The sequence below is a fragment of the Pseudorasbora parva genome, chromosome 6, assembly GCF_024679245.1.
Source record: "Pseudorasbora parva isolate DD20220531a chromosome 6, ASM2467924v1, whole genome shotgun sequence".
Taxonomy (NCBI): Eukaryota; Metazoa; Chordata; class Actinopteri; order Cypriniformes; family Gobionidae; genus Pseudorasbora; species Pseudorasbora parva.
Genome location: NC_090177.1, coordinates 25,469,974 through 25,485,035, shown reverse-complemented (window position 1 = coordinate 25,485,035; position 15,062 = coordinate 25,469,974). Strand labels below are relative to the sequence as shown.

General features: G+C 37.6%; 1 protein-coding gene across 1 annotated transcript in view; it reads right to left on the bottom strand.

Annotated features, from left to right (window-relative positions):
* Positions 1-15,062, bottom strand: part of dnah12 (dynein, axonemal, heavy chain 12) — a 32,198-nt gene that overhangs the window by 3,755 nt on the left and 13,381 nt on the right. The window contains exons 31-66 of the mRNA XM_067446443.1: positions 14,759-14,942; positions 14,526-14,666; positions 14,333-14,416; positions 14,030-14,218; positions 13,798-13,917; positions 13,526-13,714; positions 13,288-13,439; positions 12,189-12,327; positions 11,930-12,096; positions 11,555-11,810; positions 10,505-10,801; positions 10,169-10,347; positions 9,861-10,053; positions 9,370-9,531; positions 9,058-9,252; positions 8,816-8,949; positions 7,734-7,896; positions 7,492-7,572; positions 7,136-7,312; positions 6,495-6,626; positions 6,321-6,410; positions 6,096-6,236; positions 5,534-5,775; positions 5,298-5,445; positions 5,063-5,208; positions 4,739-4,953; positions 4,436-4,628; positions 3,364-3,556; positions 3,096-3,268; positions 2,875-3,015; positions 2,600-2,758; positions 2,297-2,441; positions 2,047-2,197; positions 1,312-1,565; positions 1,041-1,181; positions 809-946 (exon numbers count right to left, since the gene is read on the bottom strand). Of these exons, the coding sequence (XP_067302544.1) occupies positions 809-946; positions 1,041-1,181; positions 1,312-1,565; positions 2,047-2,197; positions 2,297-2,441; positions 2,600-2,758; positions 2,875-3,015; positions 3,096-3,268; positions 3,364-3,556; positions 4,436-4,628; positions 4,739-4,953; positions 5,063-5,208; positions 5,298-5,445; positions 5,534-5,775; positions 6,096-6,236; positions 6,321-6,410; positions 6,495-6,626; positions 7,136-7,312; positions 7,492-7,572; positions 7,734-7,896; positions 8,816-8,949; positions 9,058-9,252; positions 9,370-9,531; positions 9,861-10,053; positions 10,169-10,347; positions 10,505-10,801; positions 11,555-11,810; positions 11,930-12,096; positions 12,189-12,327; positions 13,288-13,439; positions 13,526-13,714; positions 13,798-13,917; positions 14,030-14,218; positions 14,333-14,416; positions 14,526-14,666; positions 14,759-14,942 (6,004 nt within the window). The remainder of the gene's footprint in view (positions 1-808; positions 947-1,040; positions 1,182-1,311; positions 1,566-2,046; positions 2,198-2,296; positions 2,442-2,599; positions 2,759-2,874; positions 3,016-3,095; positions 3,269-3,363; positions 3,557-4,435; positions 4,629-4,738; positions 4,954-5,062; positions 5,209-5,297; positions 5,446-5,533; positions 5,776-6,095; positions 6,237-6,320; positions 6,411-6,494; positions 6,627-7,135; positions 7,313-7,491; positions 7,573-7,733; positions 7,897-8,815; positions 8,950-9,057; positions 9,253-9,369; positions 9,532-9,860; positions 10,054-10,168; positions 10,348-10,504; positions 10,802-11,554; positions 11,811-11,929; positions 12,097-12,188; positions 12,328-13,287; positions 13,440-13,525; positions 13,715-13,797; positions 13,918-14,029; positions 14,219-14,332; positions 14,417-14,525; positions 14,667-14,758; positions 14,943-15,062) is intronic.

Here is a 15,062-nt window from a genome sequence, read left to right as displayed (position 1 = left end):
CATTTGCAACTTTTCAAATTACTTTATTTTATTATATTATTATTTTACTTTTGGTAAAACTTATTTGATGCCCCCCTTTAGACATTATGTTGACTATAAGTAATGTTGAATCTACATGTCAGCTAACCCTCATTAGAGTATTAGAAGAGTATTAGTAGACTGTCTACTTAATATCTGCTAACACTTTATTTTGATGCTCCCCTAAAAGATACTTCATGATTCGGATCGCGTGTCAAACTGCTGAAATCACCTGACATTGGCGATCCAAATCATGAATCAATCCGCTGATTCATTACCGTTTGAATCTTTATTTGAGGTTTGAAAACAAACGCGGAAGAGAAGACAATGCTGAATAAAGTCATAGTTTTTGTTATTTTTGGACCAAAATGTATTTTCAATGCTTCAAGAGATTCTAATTAAATAACTGATGTCACATATGGACTACTTTTATGATGTTTGTATTACCTTTCTGGACATGGACATTATAGTGTGCATACACTTGGATACGCTCTGGGACTAAATCTAAAATATCTTAAACTCTGTTCCGAAGATGAGGTCTTATGGGCGTGGAAAGACATTAGGGTGAGTCATTAATGACATCAATTTCATTTTTGGGTGAACTAACCCTTGAAGTGCTTGCAATGTAATACGAGACATATTATTTAAAATGGATTTAGGACAAATAAAATGCTTGCTATGAAATTAGACATAGAAAGATAAATGAGAGATACATTTCCACCAGAGTGCTATTAAAAACAATAAATAATGTGGTGGAAAGGACACTGTGGTGATAATTCAGGTGCTTTACCTGCAGCTGTCTGATACTAATGCGCAGATCTGACTCATTAAATCCGTAAGGAATGTTCCATCCCAACGGCCCAAACTTTTTCCTCTCCTGGACAAGAGCATGGAAGAAGCAAACCCCGTACAAGAGCTTCTCCCAGACCTAAACAACAGCAGTCAGTAATAAAATACTCTTACTGAATATCCCAAACATGATGGAGAGTCAACGTAAGACCACAAACAGTTACTGTACTCACTAGCTCTTTATTAGGACAGGCTGCAAAAAACTCAGGGTCGGAGATGGGGTCAGAAATATACGACTGCAGCAGATTTAACCTCAAGCCAGTGGGAGGCTCATTGGTCATCTTCACTCCATTCTGCAAGATGGTCACTGGAAACTAACAGAGCAAACAGCTCAACAACAATTATATCCTTCAACATACAGGAACATAAAGAAATGGTTATACAATAATTATAGTTCAAAGAAAAGAAAACAATTGTCTAGTCAGGAGTGTATAGTATGTGTACCATGGGTGATGGGTAGCTGGTGAGCCAAAGACGGAAGTTTGAATGGCATGAGTCCGGGGAGAGGTCTTCACAGATCTTCTCCAGAGTGGACATCCAGGACACGGCCAGGTGACAGTTCTGTAAGCACACCCAGGTGCCCTCCTTCATGGCCGAGTGGATCATTTTCACTGCTATGGGACCCTGGCCTTGTCCCAGGGAGATGGATTTAAATTGGGAACCACCCATGTTCTTATCATTGGCAAATTTCAGCAGACCTAAGGAAAAGGCAAAACAGTGTTTCAATGTAGTATTTGACAAGTTTAACATATTACACATCCCCACTAGGGTTTGCCAAACCCTACTTGCTTTTAAGAGAACTATGGTAATTATGAATTTACTTATAGATGTAATCAAATAATCTGTGCTATAAACATAAAGATGCTTTTCCATATTCTACATTCTAGATTCTAGATTCACGCATATCCTGCATTCTGTCTGCACTATTTACCAACTGTATACTACATATGTGTCACATAGATGTCTTTTGTCATGTCTTGCCATGACAGATGTATCACCCCCTCAAAGTGATTTCTAACAGGACCCCGCAATTTCTACCTCTAACTTGTGGTTAGAACAGTTGCGTAGTGTATTCCAGCCTAAAGTCGTTTCCCTAAGGGTACTTAGTGGAAAATTAAGCACACACTAAATGAGAGAAATATTCTGTCCTATTTATGCTGGAGTGATTAAAAAACTCACTAGCCATAGGATCTGCTCCAGGAGAGAGAATAAACACCAGTGGAATGGTGCAGTTGGAGTCACAGTAGCTCTTACTGAGGTCAAACGGAGGTGGTTCAACAAATCTCTTTCCCAATTTGTCAGTCACAAATTTGCTGATTGCCGGTTCAATCTTTGAGGAAAGGATAGTCAAATTAAAATAGCCTAAAAAATTATGTGATACTATACCTATAATAAGAACATGTCAATTTTAAACTCAAAGAGAACTCACTTTATCAGGCCTAAGGCATCTGTAAATGATCATTTTTTGAAGTTCATTGAGTTTATCACACCAGGGCTTGGGCAAAGCTGTGTTGTATGGCTCCTTATTGTCATAAATGGGCAGGAAACTCTCAGGACTCTTAATGAAGCTCTCCCTATATTCAGACAAAGAAATGTGTCATATTATCAACTGCACAAAAAGGGATGTAACATGCAAATGTAAAGGCAAATTCACACCACACATTTTGTCTGTGCGGTGTGAATTGGCCTTAACATTTTAGTCATTTCAGATGGCATGGCAGACACTTCATACTTGAGGCCCTGAAGAGCAGGAAGATCACTGGCCCGGCAGATCTCATCCCAGCTCTTGTCAGGCAGCCAGTTTGGATCAGGGTTGGAGACGTTGTTCTGAAGGCCAACACCCCCAGTAAGCAGGAACATAAATTCAGAGTACTCAATCTCTTTCTTAGCCCTTAGAAAGATCAAGACACATTTAATCAATACCAATTTTTAAAAAAAAAATCTGACAGTAACATGATAATGTTGTATATTCAGGACTGTATCAAAGCTTGACTTGTTTGAACTTACAGCAGTAAGTTAGAACAGAGCAGGAACGAGAAGAGGAGTTTATCCTTCTCGAAGAGAGAACGGCACACATTGCAGTACAGGTTATAGGTGAAATGATCAGTCAGGTATCGCAGTCTCTTCTCTAGATTCTTAGATTTGTTGCTGTAGATTACATATGCACAATAAGTGTGAATGCAAAGAAAACTGCATAATTTGTAAACTCATGTGCAGTTATTCCCCACCTGTCATGTATGGAGTTGACATAGAGGTTGACAAACCAGTTGAGAGAGTATTGATACATGGGGTCGATGTTGGCCAGGTCTGCGATACTGAAGAAGAGGATGGAGGAGTGCTTAGCGATGGCTCTGTAGCCTTCCCTCGACTCAGCTATTTCAATCTCAGTTTTCTCTGCAATCTGAAAGTTCACAGCAAAGCAGAGAGGTTAAACTAGAAACTATCATGGTATTAATATAGGGATTTATTCTTAACTCGCTATTTGATGCACTACACCTGCTGTTTCTTAGTAATCTCATTAGACATGATCTTGGAAGCATCCAAGATCTGGATGGCACTCTCGTCTTCCAGGATGTTCCCCTCTGAGGACTGCAGAGTCTCCAGGATTTGGTCCTCAATCTCCTTAAGCTGCTTCTTATTGGCTGCAGACTGAAGGATTAGAGCATTTCTCTCCTCCTCTAATTCAGGTCTGAGTGAAACAACAGAAGTGAAATATCATACAAGCATATTCATTCTGAATCATATTTCTTAGGGAATCAAAAGAATAAAACCAGAAACTATGCTCTGCTTTATCTTATTTTTAGTACCATTAAATGGGGGGATCTAATGCTATTTCATGCATTCTGGATTATTTACACTGTTAAATAGTTGTCATACTAAACATGGCCAAAATGTAAAAAAAAACGAGTTGGACGTATGAGTATTTTGGTGCCAAATACACAGTTTTGAAAAGTTTTTTTTCAGAGTATGGTGCTGAATGACGGCATAAAGGGCGAAATTGCTTGTAAGGGCATTTCTCCCGGATGAGAGAGTGAGCAGCTGCGCACATCAACCAGAGCGCGTGCAAGAGCATGTCCATCAACGAGCTTCGTTCGGGTTACGGCAGCCATTGCCAGCGCTGTCATTTTGTTTTTAGACCACAAAATCAACAATGTCTCTAAAGAAGTGTGTTTTTGATTGCGATGGAAAGATAACCGTGTCTAGCTGCCCAAATAACCCAGCATTAATGAAACAGTGGATGCAGTTTTTTTCCGGAGTTCTGCAAGTGTGTTTGTTAGCTACTGTTCAAGAGTCAAAACCGCAGGTGGTTATGACAAAAGAGGAGAAAATGTTAATTTTTAATAAAAAAAATGACAAAAATAAATCAATACATGTATTTATTGATTTATTTAGTATAAATAAATAAATAAACAAACAAAAAAACAAACAAACAAATAAATAAATAAGATTCATTACATTCTGGCTGTATGATTAATTCAACCCTGGCTGGTTTTTGCTACTTATTAACCGTTATGCATTTTGCGTGTATTTAAGAATTTAATAACTAACTAATAATTTAATTAATGACCTCTCTTTTGCTACCACAATGCCAAGCAGCTGGTCTTCAAGGCCCTCTGGTGTAATCATGAAGTTCAGCAGGCACACTTTGGTAGCTAGTTCAGGCAGGTAATGAGGGTTCCTCAGCTTTGTAGTGATGTAAAAGCGGAAGTCAGTAGAGTACTCAATCACACTCTCGCCCAATCTGATACAGTCCACACCCCCTACAAAAACAAAGCAGGAACTCACTTTGATTTTCAACCCCTCTTTTAGAGTCACGTATCAAAAAACAAAACACTCAAATAAATATTTGTTTTGGGTTTAAGAAAAATACCTTGTTTAAAAACCTGTTTGAGCAGCAGCGGCTCTAGGGAGGGGTCAAGCTCCTCTCCTACATTCTCCAGCAGCAGTGGCGTACCAAACTGGATGCAGTTCTCAAGTGTTCTCATGTAGTCAGCATCAGTTAGCTTAATCACATTCAAGTTATGCTCCCTTTCTGAGTTTTTCACCCATTTGTTGGCTTGGCCCTGTGGATCTATCATTAACGGCCTGGCGATGAGAAAACTCGGTTGTAAAACAGTTCTGAAATCTGATGAAAAGATTTGTCATCATTTACAAAACACAAATTTTGAAAGGTTTTGCCTTTGTTGAGTCATACCATCTTCTGGAGTTGCTCACTATAACACCATTGTCAATGGAGAAGATGTCGGTGGGCAGGCCAGCGATATTCCAGGCCCTGATCTTGATTGGATCTCCAAGCGTTTTACTCAGAGAGAAGTCATCAGAGGATGGGATCTTCTTTGACTGAGTAGACCAGGAATAGGAATATAAATTACACTGAATATTCATTTTCCAAACAAGACCAGTATTCACAGAGAGCAGCGGTGCTGTACCTTGCAGAGCTTAGCCCACATTTTAGTACAGTCATTGCGGAAGCTGGCAGTGAAAGCTCCCAGGTAAGCAATAACACCAGCAGATATCAGCACATCACCTGTCAAGTTATCATATGTGCACTGAAGATCATTGGCTGCTTTCAACCACCTGTGTAGAAATACAGAAATACATACTCAGCTGGCCTGAATATAGGAAAGGTTGCATAGTTTTAAGATTGGTCATAGTTGATTGAAACCTTGATTTTTCTCCTCCTAAACCTCCAATAAGTTTCTCGGCTCTCTCCAGCTTGCGAGCACAGAGGTCCACCTGGAACTCCAGCTGAGCTTTCTCTTCAGTCTTTTCCTCCAAAGTCTTCTGCAGTGAGGCCAGACGATCCTCCACTTCCTTTAGCTCCGCCCTCTTCTGGTTCAGCAGGGCCATGGTGGTGGCCAGAGATTCCTGAGCTACAATAAGGTTAGCTTTCTTAGGTCCCACCACCTGAAAGAGAAAATAATTATGATTTTGACAAGTGATATAAAACAATAAAGAAACATAGTATGCATTTCTTATTATTATATAAATAAATATAAATATATTTATATATATATATATATATATATATATATATATATATATATATATATATATATATAAATGTTTGTTTGCGTATAAATATAAATTGATATAAAATAATAAGCTTGAAAAAAAAAAACACACCTAACAATACATAATATCTGCTTTGAGAAGACATTGAAGAAAATGTGATGTATAGAGAAGGAAACTATACTCGGTGTGAGATACATATAGGGTCTGCCTACCTTTGCCACTCGGTCATAAACCTCCATTGCAGTGATCCATTTGCAAAGCCCCTCTGCAGCAGATGAGGCCTTTGCAACTTTGATGGGGTCAAAGTCAGGGTTGGTCATGTACTCACTACGGATTTTAAGCATCACTTGAACCTATCACAAAACAACATCAGTAAAATACTTCAGTCACAGTGTTACAAAACAACATACACACCCTACACTACAATAAACACTTACAGGTATGTTGTCTTTGTCATATTCCTTCAGGTCTTTGAGGAAATTCATGTCCCCAAGCAGCTTCTTGCTTGGACCCCAGTAGTCAAGAATCTATTAGAACAGATACCATGCTGTCGGTAAACATAAAAACAAACAGAGCTCTTAGCATGTGACCTGACCAGACTTGCGTTTGACCTTCTGTCCAGTTCCTGCAGGGTCATTGATCTTCTCTGGCTTGATGTCCTTCATTACACACACCGCTGCCATCACCAGCTTGACTCCTGATGGAGGGTTCTTCATTGCTTTTACAATGGTCACATCACCTGGCTGAAATCACAAATCAACCCACATCTTACATAATAATCCATCGTTTTATAAATTACAATTCCCAACTTTTATTCATACATGAAATATTACAGGTCTTTGATATTTTTAAACATTCTGAGAAGGGTTTAAACCCCCATCCCAAAGTATGACAATTCTGCAATTCTACTTTCAGCATGGACAGCTTACACACATAGACTTAAATGTACAATTTTATCCGTTTTAATTTTGTAAAATGAAAGAACAAAAGAAAAAATTCAGAACAAGATTAAAATGAGAAAATCACAGACGTTTATCATTCAGAATGTAACTGACAACAGGGCATACTAAATTTCGATTGATCCATTATTGTACTCATTTGCATTCTTAATTGTGACAGGTATTGTCTACCTTGCATGCATTTAAACATTTATAGCTGTCTCCACACAGCACAGTTAATCTCCAGGCATCTGAAGTATGCCTACTTCTCTACTATAGTATGTGAAAAGCAGTATGTAAAATATATAGTTGACCTTGAGTGTGTTCAGGGCAGACAGTGCAGCCTCCAGTGCAGGGATGGCCTCAGCCAAGTCACTCTCACACTCATTCTTCAAAGCCTGGGCTTCATTCGCTTTTATTGTAGCCGTTTCTTCATCTACACGGACAAGTTTGCTCTTTGCCTCAACCTCAACTGACTCAACCTCTATCACCTGCAGAAGAAAAACAAGTAGCTAACATATGTAGGCAAACTTTTATCAAAATTAAGAAAAAGTACCTGAAACACCACAATAGGAACAACAGAAACACTGTAAATCTATACATCGGCAGTACAACTTAAACACACAATAATTTGCTTTGATACTGTATGATATACGTTAAGGTTTCTTACTTTCATTATATTGGTGTTGTCAATCTTAGCCTGCTCAAGTTTAGGCTGCAAATCCACCAGCTCCTTCTTCATTTCACCCACCTAAACCAGAATAGATGCATTCAAATGACTTATCTGCTTTACTGGCCATAAGGCTATGAGGTTATAAAAAGATCAATTTTAGTATTATATACACCGATGTATGGGTGGAAAAGATACAATTACCTGCTACTTTCTTCTGTACATTATACCTAGCACATTACCTGAGACTCTGCAAAAGCTAATTTGTCCAGTCCATTTGTATATCTGTTTTTAGCACTCATAACAGTGTTTCGTTTTTGAGTGAGAAGAAGTCTGAAGGCAGCTATGAGCTCCAAGTAGGAAGTAGGAGTCACATAGTTATGGCGACCCAGCTCTGACAAAAACCTGCAGACATGAAACAGTTTTACTCTTGTTTGAAAGAATATCTGTGATAAGTTTATTGTTCAACATTGCAAAATGTCACAAGTTAAAAGGTTAATCACCCAAAAATGAAAATTCTGTCAATAATTACTTACCCTAATGTCGTTCGACACCCGTAAGACCATCTTCGGAACCCAAATGAAGATATTTTTGTTGAAATCCGATGGCTCAGACAGGCCTTCATCGACACCAGTGTCATTACCTCTCTCAAGACCCATAAAAGGCACTAAAGACGTCGTTAAAAAGTCCATCTTACTACAGTGGCTATACAATCAGTTTATGAAGTGACGAGAATAGTTTTTGTGCGCAAAAAAACTAAATAACGACTTATAGTGATGGGCCGATTTCAAAACAAAGTTTCGAACAGTTATGAATCAGCTTATTGATTCATGATTCGGATCGCCAAAGTCACGTGATTTCAGCAGTTTGGCGGTTGGACACGCGATCCAAATCTTGAATCAATACACTGATTCATAACGGTTCGAAGCTTTGTTTTAGTTTGCTTTGTTTGCTTATTTAGTTTATTTATTTAGCACAAAAACTATTCTCGTCACTTCATAAACTGATTGTAGAGCCACTGTAGCGAGATGGACTTTTTAACGACGTCTTCAGTGCCTTTAATGGGCCTTGAGAGAGGAAATTACATTGGTGTCAATGAAGGCCTGTCTGAGCCATCGGATTTCAACAAAAATATCTTCATTTGTGTTCTGAAGATGAACGGAGGTCTTACGGGTGTTGAACGTCATTAGGGAAAGTAATTAATGACAGAATTTTCATTTTTGGGTGAACTAACCCTTTAAAGAAATGATTCACCCATCTTCACTGATTTTTGGAGGAACTGACTCTTTAACGAAGCATATTGTCTTACATATAAGCATCATACCTGTGAGACAGATCAATAGCAGATGTATGGAAGGTCTTGCAGATTGGCACGACTTCCTGACGCTCAAGATCACTCAGCTCCAATGTCTCCAAAAACTTATTGGCCACTCGCTCCAAAGCCTCTTCAGGCCATGGCTGCGGGGAGATCAAAAACAGAGCTTTACTTTCATAGCAGCTTATATTTAAAATTACCATAATTACTAAAATGCTTAACCATATCTTCTCTGGCCTTGCCAGTCTCACCTGAAACCAATCTATGGTGCAGCAGTTGATGAGGGAAGGGAACTGTCTGAGGCGGTTTCGGAAGGCATCTCCTATTGGGCTGAAGGCCACGACTACATGTAGGTTCTCTCTGCAGCGAGTCACAAAATAAGCAAACAGTGCCAAAGGGCTGAATTCCAAGTTTTTATTCCCAGCCTGAGCAATGGGCCGTACAGCCTGTAGGGGACACAGAAAATAAAAATAATATATTATTTTCTTTTAATAGAATACAATACAAAACACACATGAATAAAGAGCTTTATAGTTCTTGCATTTATTCTGTCAGTATCTTACCTCCATTATTTCTTGCTTCTCATCCACAGCAAAAATATTTGGTACCTCTCCTGTGTTTAAAATGCTGTCCACATCTTCTAAAAAGGCTTCATCCTTTATCTGAGCATCAGTGAGCAGGAACACCATTTTCTGGCCCTTTACTCCAGCATTCTTCATCAGGCGCTAAACAATACAAAATTTGCCTTCAAATAGAATTTGTTCTTTGTTCACACAGTTCTTTTTTCCATATAACAACAATTCAATGTGACCCAGAGCTGTCAAGTTACAGAAATATTGTAATATACACTTGGAATATTGCACCCAAGTTGTATTTCTTACTTTTATGGTTCTTTAATGGTGTTTTTGTGCTTTTTTGTAGCTTGACAGACCCATTGTTGTGGCATGGAAATAGCTACATGAAGATTCATTAAAAAAAAAGTGTGCTCCATGGAAACAATAACAGCATGCAGGTTTGAAATGACATGATGGTGAGGAAATTAACTATATAATACCTTAAGATCCTCTCTCCATTCATTCATGCCATAACTTTTGGATATCTCAGGCTGGAACAAAGTCATATTAGCCATAAAAGTAGCGAGCCTGGTGATGGACTGACGGCCGCTGCCTCCAACTCCAACCAACAGAGCATTTCCCCCAGGCTGTTTTAACACACGGCTGATCCTAGACAGGTGCTCTAGAACGTAACTGCACAAAACAAGGGAGTCAATCAATCAACAGTGTCAGACTTTAGATCTCTTCACACAGTACCTCTTATTGGAGAAATCACAGTATGTGACATTATGCACTTTTGAAAATTTACCGGAATATGACCAAGTTCATGCGGTTCTTGTGGGTTTGGTTGTACTCCTCCAGACAGGCTTCTACCACCCCACCAAAACGCTCAATGGAGGGAACCTCTGCATACAGCCTCTCACTTTCATCAACATCAGGGGTCATATAATCACCAAATAGCAAGTTCCGCATGTTCTCATCACAAAGCTAAGGAAAAATAATAATAATTCATCTTTGGTTTTACAGGGTCAGACGTCCCGTCATATTCATCACATTCATCAATTTCATAAGATATTAAGATAATATATACTAAATTATAGTTATGGTTACAGAATGAGGAAGCCTTGGATGTTTTTATACGTACGTTGTTACCATCCTTAAGATGTTTGAAGACTGTTTCAAAGTTCTCCTTGAAATGCTGCTTCACAATATTGTTTATGAGTGTGAAGAGCCAGGCTCGGTCCTGGTCGTCTACAAGGCGATCATAGAAGACGCGGTACACTTCATGTACAAAAAGCCGAATCATTGTTTGCTTGCTTGCAAGTGATTCCTTCTTCAGTAGCAGGCATCCCTGCACCACTCTTGAGAAATCTCTTAGGTTGAAAGTGTAATGAGACTTAGCTGGAGTGGGAAGGAGATTTTCTATGGCCTTTTTATAAACCTATTTCCCACAAAACACAGAATTAGAATAAAAGAGACTACAGCCAGAAAATAGCAATATATACTGTTCAAAATTTTAGGGTGAGTACGCTTTTACTTTTTAAAGAAATTAATAATTTTATTAAGCAAGGATGCATTTTTACATTGTTACAAAACATTTCTATCTCAAATAAATGCTGAGCTGTCTATTAATTAAAAAAATTCCTGGGAAAAAATCCATCATGTTTTCCACAAAAATATTAAGCAGCACAGTTGTTTTCAACATTTATATTAATAAGGAATGTTTCTTGATCATCAAATCAGAATATAAATCGATTCTAAAGGACCATGTGATATGGAAGACTGGAGTAATGACTGTTGAAAATTCGGCTTTGCATCACTGGAATAAATTACATTTTAAAACATCAAAATAGAACAATTATTTACATTTTTTTTAAATATAATATTATATAATAATTTTTTTTTTCACAATATTAGTATTTTTACTGAATATTTGATTAAATAAATGCAGCTTTGGTCCTATTGCGAGACTTTGTTCAAATTTTAAATATTTTAAATATCAAAATTTTAAATATCTTAGCAACCCCAAAATTTTAGCATACAGCATACATTTAACAGTATATATATATATATATATATATATATATATATATATATATATATATATATATATATATATATATATATATATATATATATATATATATATATATATATATATATATATTAATGCCCTCTTTACCACATGACTCACCTCAAGTGTTGCAGTTACTATCTGATTGCCAATTGTGAAACAGTCAGGTGGGAATTCATTGATCCGGAGGTAAAAGGACACAACGTTAGAGAAAATGCGCACCATGGTCTCATCGCTGAATGAATTGATGCTGCAGATGTTAAAATGGCGAAGGAAACGAGGAGTCACTGCATTCCTCCCACCACCAGGGGGGCCCATCGCAGAGATCAGTTGTATGTCCATAAGTGTGATTTTTGAAGTGTCCTTGAGATCATACCTACAACATAAGGACTTGATTATAACAGCAAAGCACATCAAAGAATCAAAAGGGCAGACTGATTTGTAGTATGCTGTAGGCTATATTTATAGTGAAGTGTATAGTGTAGTTTAGTTTACCAGTTCCCATGGTCAAAATACTGACGAAGCAGCTCAATTGGAGGTTGTGCACCAAACACCTCTTTTGCTGGCATATTCATGTCATCTACAAATATGATGCATTTCTTTCCCATGGGAGGTCCATACACTCCCTTTCGCCTTTTGTCTAGTCTGGACATAATAATGTTCTAGAGGATAGAAAGAGATGTAAAAATACCTCTAATAGATTCAGTGGATTCATTCTAATATATTGAAAAAATGGTGATTGTTAAGTGGTTACCTGGGTCTGACTGGCACTGGTGCGAGCTGAGAAGTTGATGAAGAAGGGAAGGAAAAGGTCTTTGTCGAGATTGTTCATTAATTTTTCTTTCACATAAACAGACTTTCCAGTGCCAGTAGGGCCAACGAGCAAAAGAGGCCTAAGTTCAATGGAAAAATAAGATGACAATATTACAAAATCTATAGCTTAACTATTAAAGGGAATGTTCACCCAAAAATTAAAATTCCCCCATGATTTACTCACCCTCAAGCCATCCAATGTGTAAATGACATTCTTATTTTAGTTATATTAAAAAAAATGTCCTGGTTAATCCAAGCATTATAAATGTCAGTGAATGGCAGCCCAAATTTTGAAGCCCCAAAAAAGGTTATCCATCCATTATAAAAGTAATCCACACGGCTCCAGGGGGTTAATAAAGACCTTCTAACTAAGGCTAAAACGATAAGTTTTTGTAAGAAAAATATCCATGTTTAACATGGTATTAATGTATATGTTAGGCTATAGTGTAAGCATTTTGAACTGTGTGTTACACTTTCTCCATAAGATGAGTATGCAAGGTGGTCCACCGTAAGGTAGATATTTTACTTTTTATTTTAAAGTTTTAAATATTCATATTTTTCTTACAAAAAACCATCGCTTCACTTCAGAAGGCTGGATGCACTTTTTTGGGCTTTAATGCACAAATGCCCAAATGTTGGGCTGCCATAATAATGCTTGGATTAACCAGGACATTTTTTAAAATATAACTCCAATTGTATCTGTATGAAAGAAGAACGTCATATACACCTAGGATGGTTTGAGGCTGAGTAAATTATGGGATATCTTTCATTTTTTTTAGTGAACTATCCCTTTTAAGGCTAAAAAGATTTGGTCTAATGCAGAGATATTCTATTATTATTAATATATAAAAAAATAATGTAACTCTAATCTGAATTAAAATGATTCTGTTAATAAAAAATATTCAAAATCAACAACAATTTGTCATAATTACAGCAGACATATCTTAGCCTATATTTGGGTGGGGGATGGGGGGTATAATGGTAATTGATTGAGAAGCACTGGTCTAATATTTGTCAAGATATTACAAAAGAATACTTACATCCCATGTTGAATGCAGAGATCCATTAGATAAGTGTATCGTACAGTGTCAATTGTGGGGACAATGATATCCTGTACTTTCGTATTCTTGTCCCCTAATGGTACATTTCTGATCGACTCATTCCAGTGCACCCAACGTCCTTTTCCTTTGAACTTAATTTGAAAGGAAGTTGTGGGGGAGAGAGACTGAAGTAATACGTCTCAAAATCTCATACTACTAAATTTGTAATAGTACCAACCTCATAATAGTAGTCATAGACAAGACCTCTCTCGTCAAAGGGACATTCCCATCTTGACACAGTAGCTGGTATGGGGTAGTCTTCTGCATTTCCTGAGATAATTTCCCTCAGAAACTGATCAAATCGACTGCAACTGTCTGTATCACAGCAACCACCGACAGACCACACCAGGGCAAAGGCAAAAGCTGCCTACATAGGCCAAAATTAATGTTTCCATTAAACTGTGTTCTGACAAGATGTACATACATTGTACCTTTTAAATGAATAATTACCATGATCCATGAGCGTATGTTTTTGTTCCCTGGGTCTTCATTTAAAGGTCCAGTCAGCAGCATCTCAAAGAGTCGTGCGAGAGACGCAACAGTATTACTGTTGCTAGTGGTAATGACCTCCTGGAATATGAAACAATGTAACTCAATGAGCTCCTACTGATTTGTTGACAACATCTAAGATCAAAATAATCTAACATGGTTATTTATAAAATTCACAGCGTAAAGCAATTACCCGGCATTGTTTGCGTAACAAAGCAAGTGCCGGAGGAAGTAACCACTCAAAGAGCTGCTGCAGTAGTGTGGAATTGTCTTCTGCCTGAAGTGGTTCAGGAAGTGTTCTCATCCAAGATAGTACCAGAGGAGACCATCCTAGCTGAGACGGCTCCATGTAGATCATTCCACAGCGACTCACTGTGGCTGGCTATTTCAGAAGTCAAAATTTGTTAGCATGCATAGATCATGAAAGCTGAAGTGGATTTGAATACGCTGTATATCTGGATAGTGCTGAGGTTTAATATCAAACACTGTGACTTACAGAGGCTTGCGACAAATCCATGGCCTCAAAAATCAGACTCATCTGATTGGACATCTGAATAATCTCCCCGCTCATGAGGCATAGCTAAAACGAAAGAGAATAGAGAATATATTTGACAATATATATTATATAATCCTTTCTTTTTTATATAATATTTCATATAATCATACATAATTCTATATAATATACTTGCCTTCTTGTTGTCATCCAGCACAGTGTTCATGCTTTCAATCCACAGCGTGTCTATGGGGCCATCAAACACTACCCATTTCCTGTCTGGGGTCTCACTGGAGGCAAATTCTCGAAAGGTGTTTGCCACAATCCCATCAGTCCACTGATCAAACATTAACGAACAGGTGAAAAAATGCACAAATACACAAATGGTTAATTTTTATAATCTGTCTGATGTAGAATTCAAACACTCACCTCATGGGACACAGGATCGAACTGACCAAACAGTTGACCCATGGTAATAGATTTAGGATTGACAGTTTGGTACACAACTTTTTCTTCTTCATTATAACCCCACTCATTCATCAGGGTCAAAGTATCAGCAAGTACATGAAGTACTTTGGTTTTTCCAGCAAATGGTTCTCCGACAAGCATAAACCTATGGAATATTTTAAGAGAATTTAGTTTTTACCTTTCCATTGAATAAAAATCCTCTTTGATAGAATAAAAAGAAAATGTAATGTAATAATATAATATATATAAAAAAGTAATCACCATG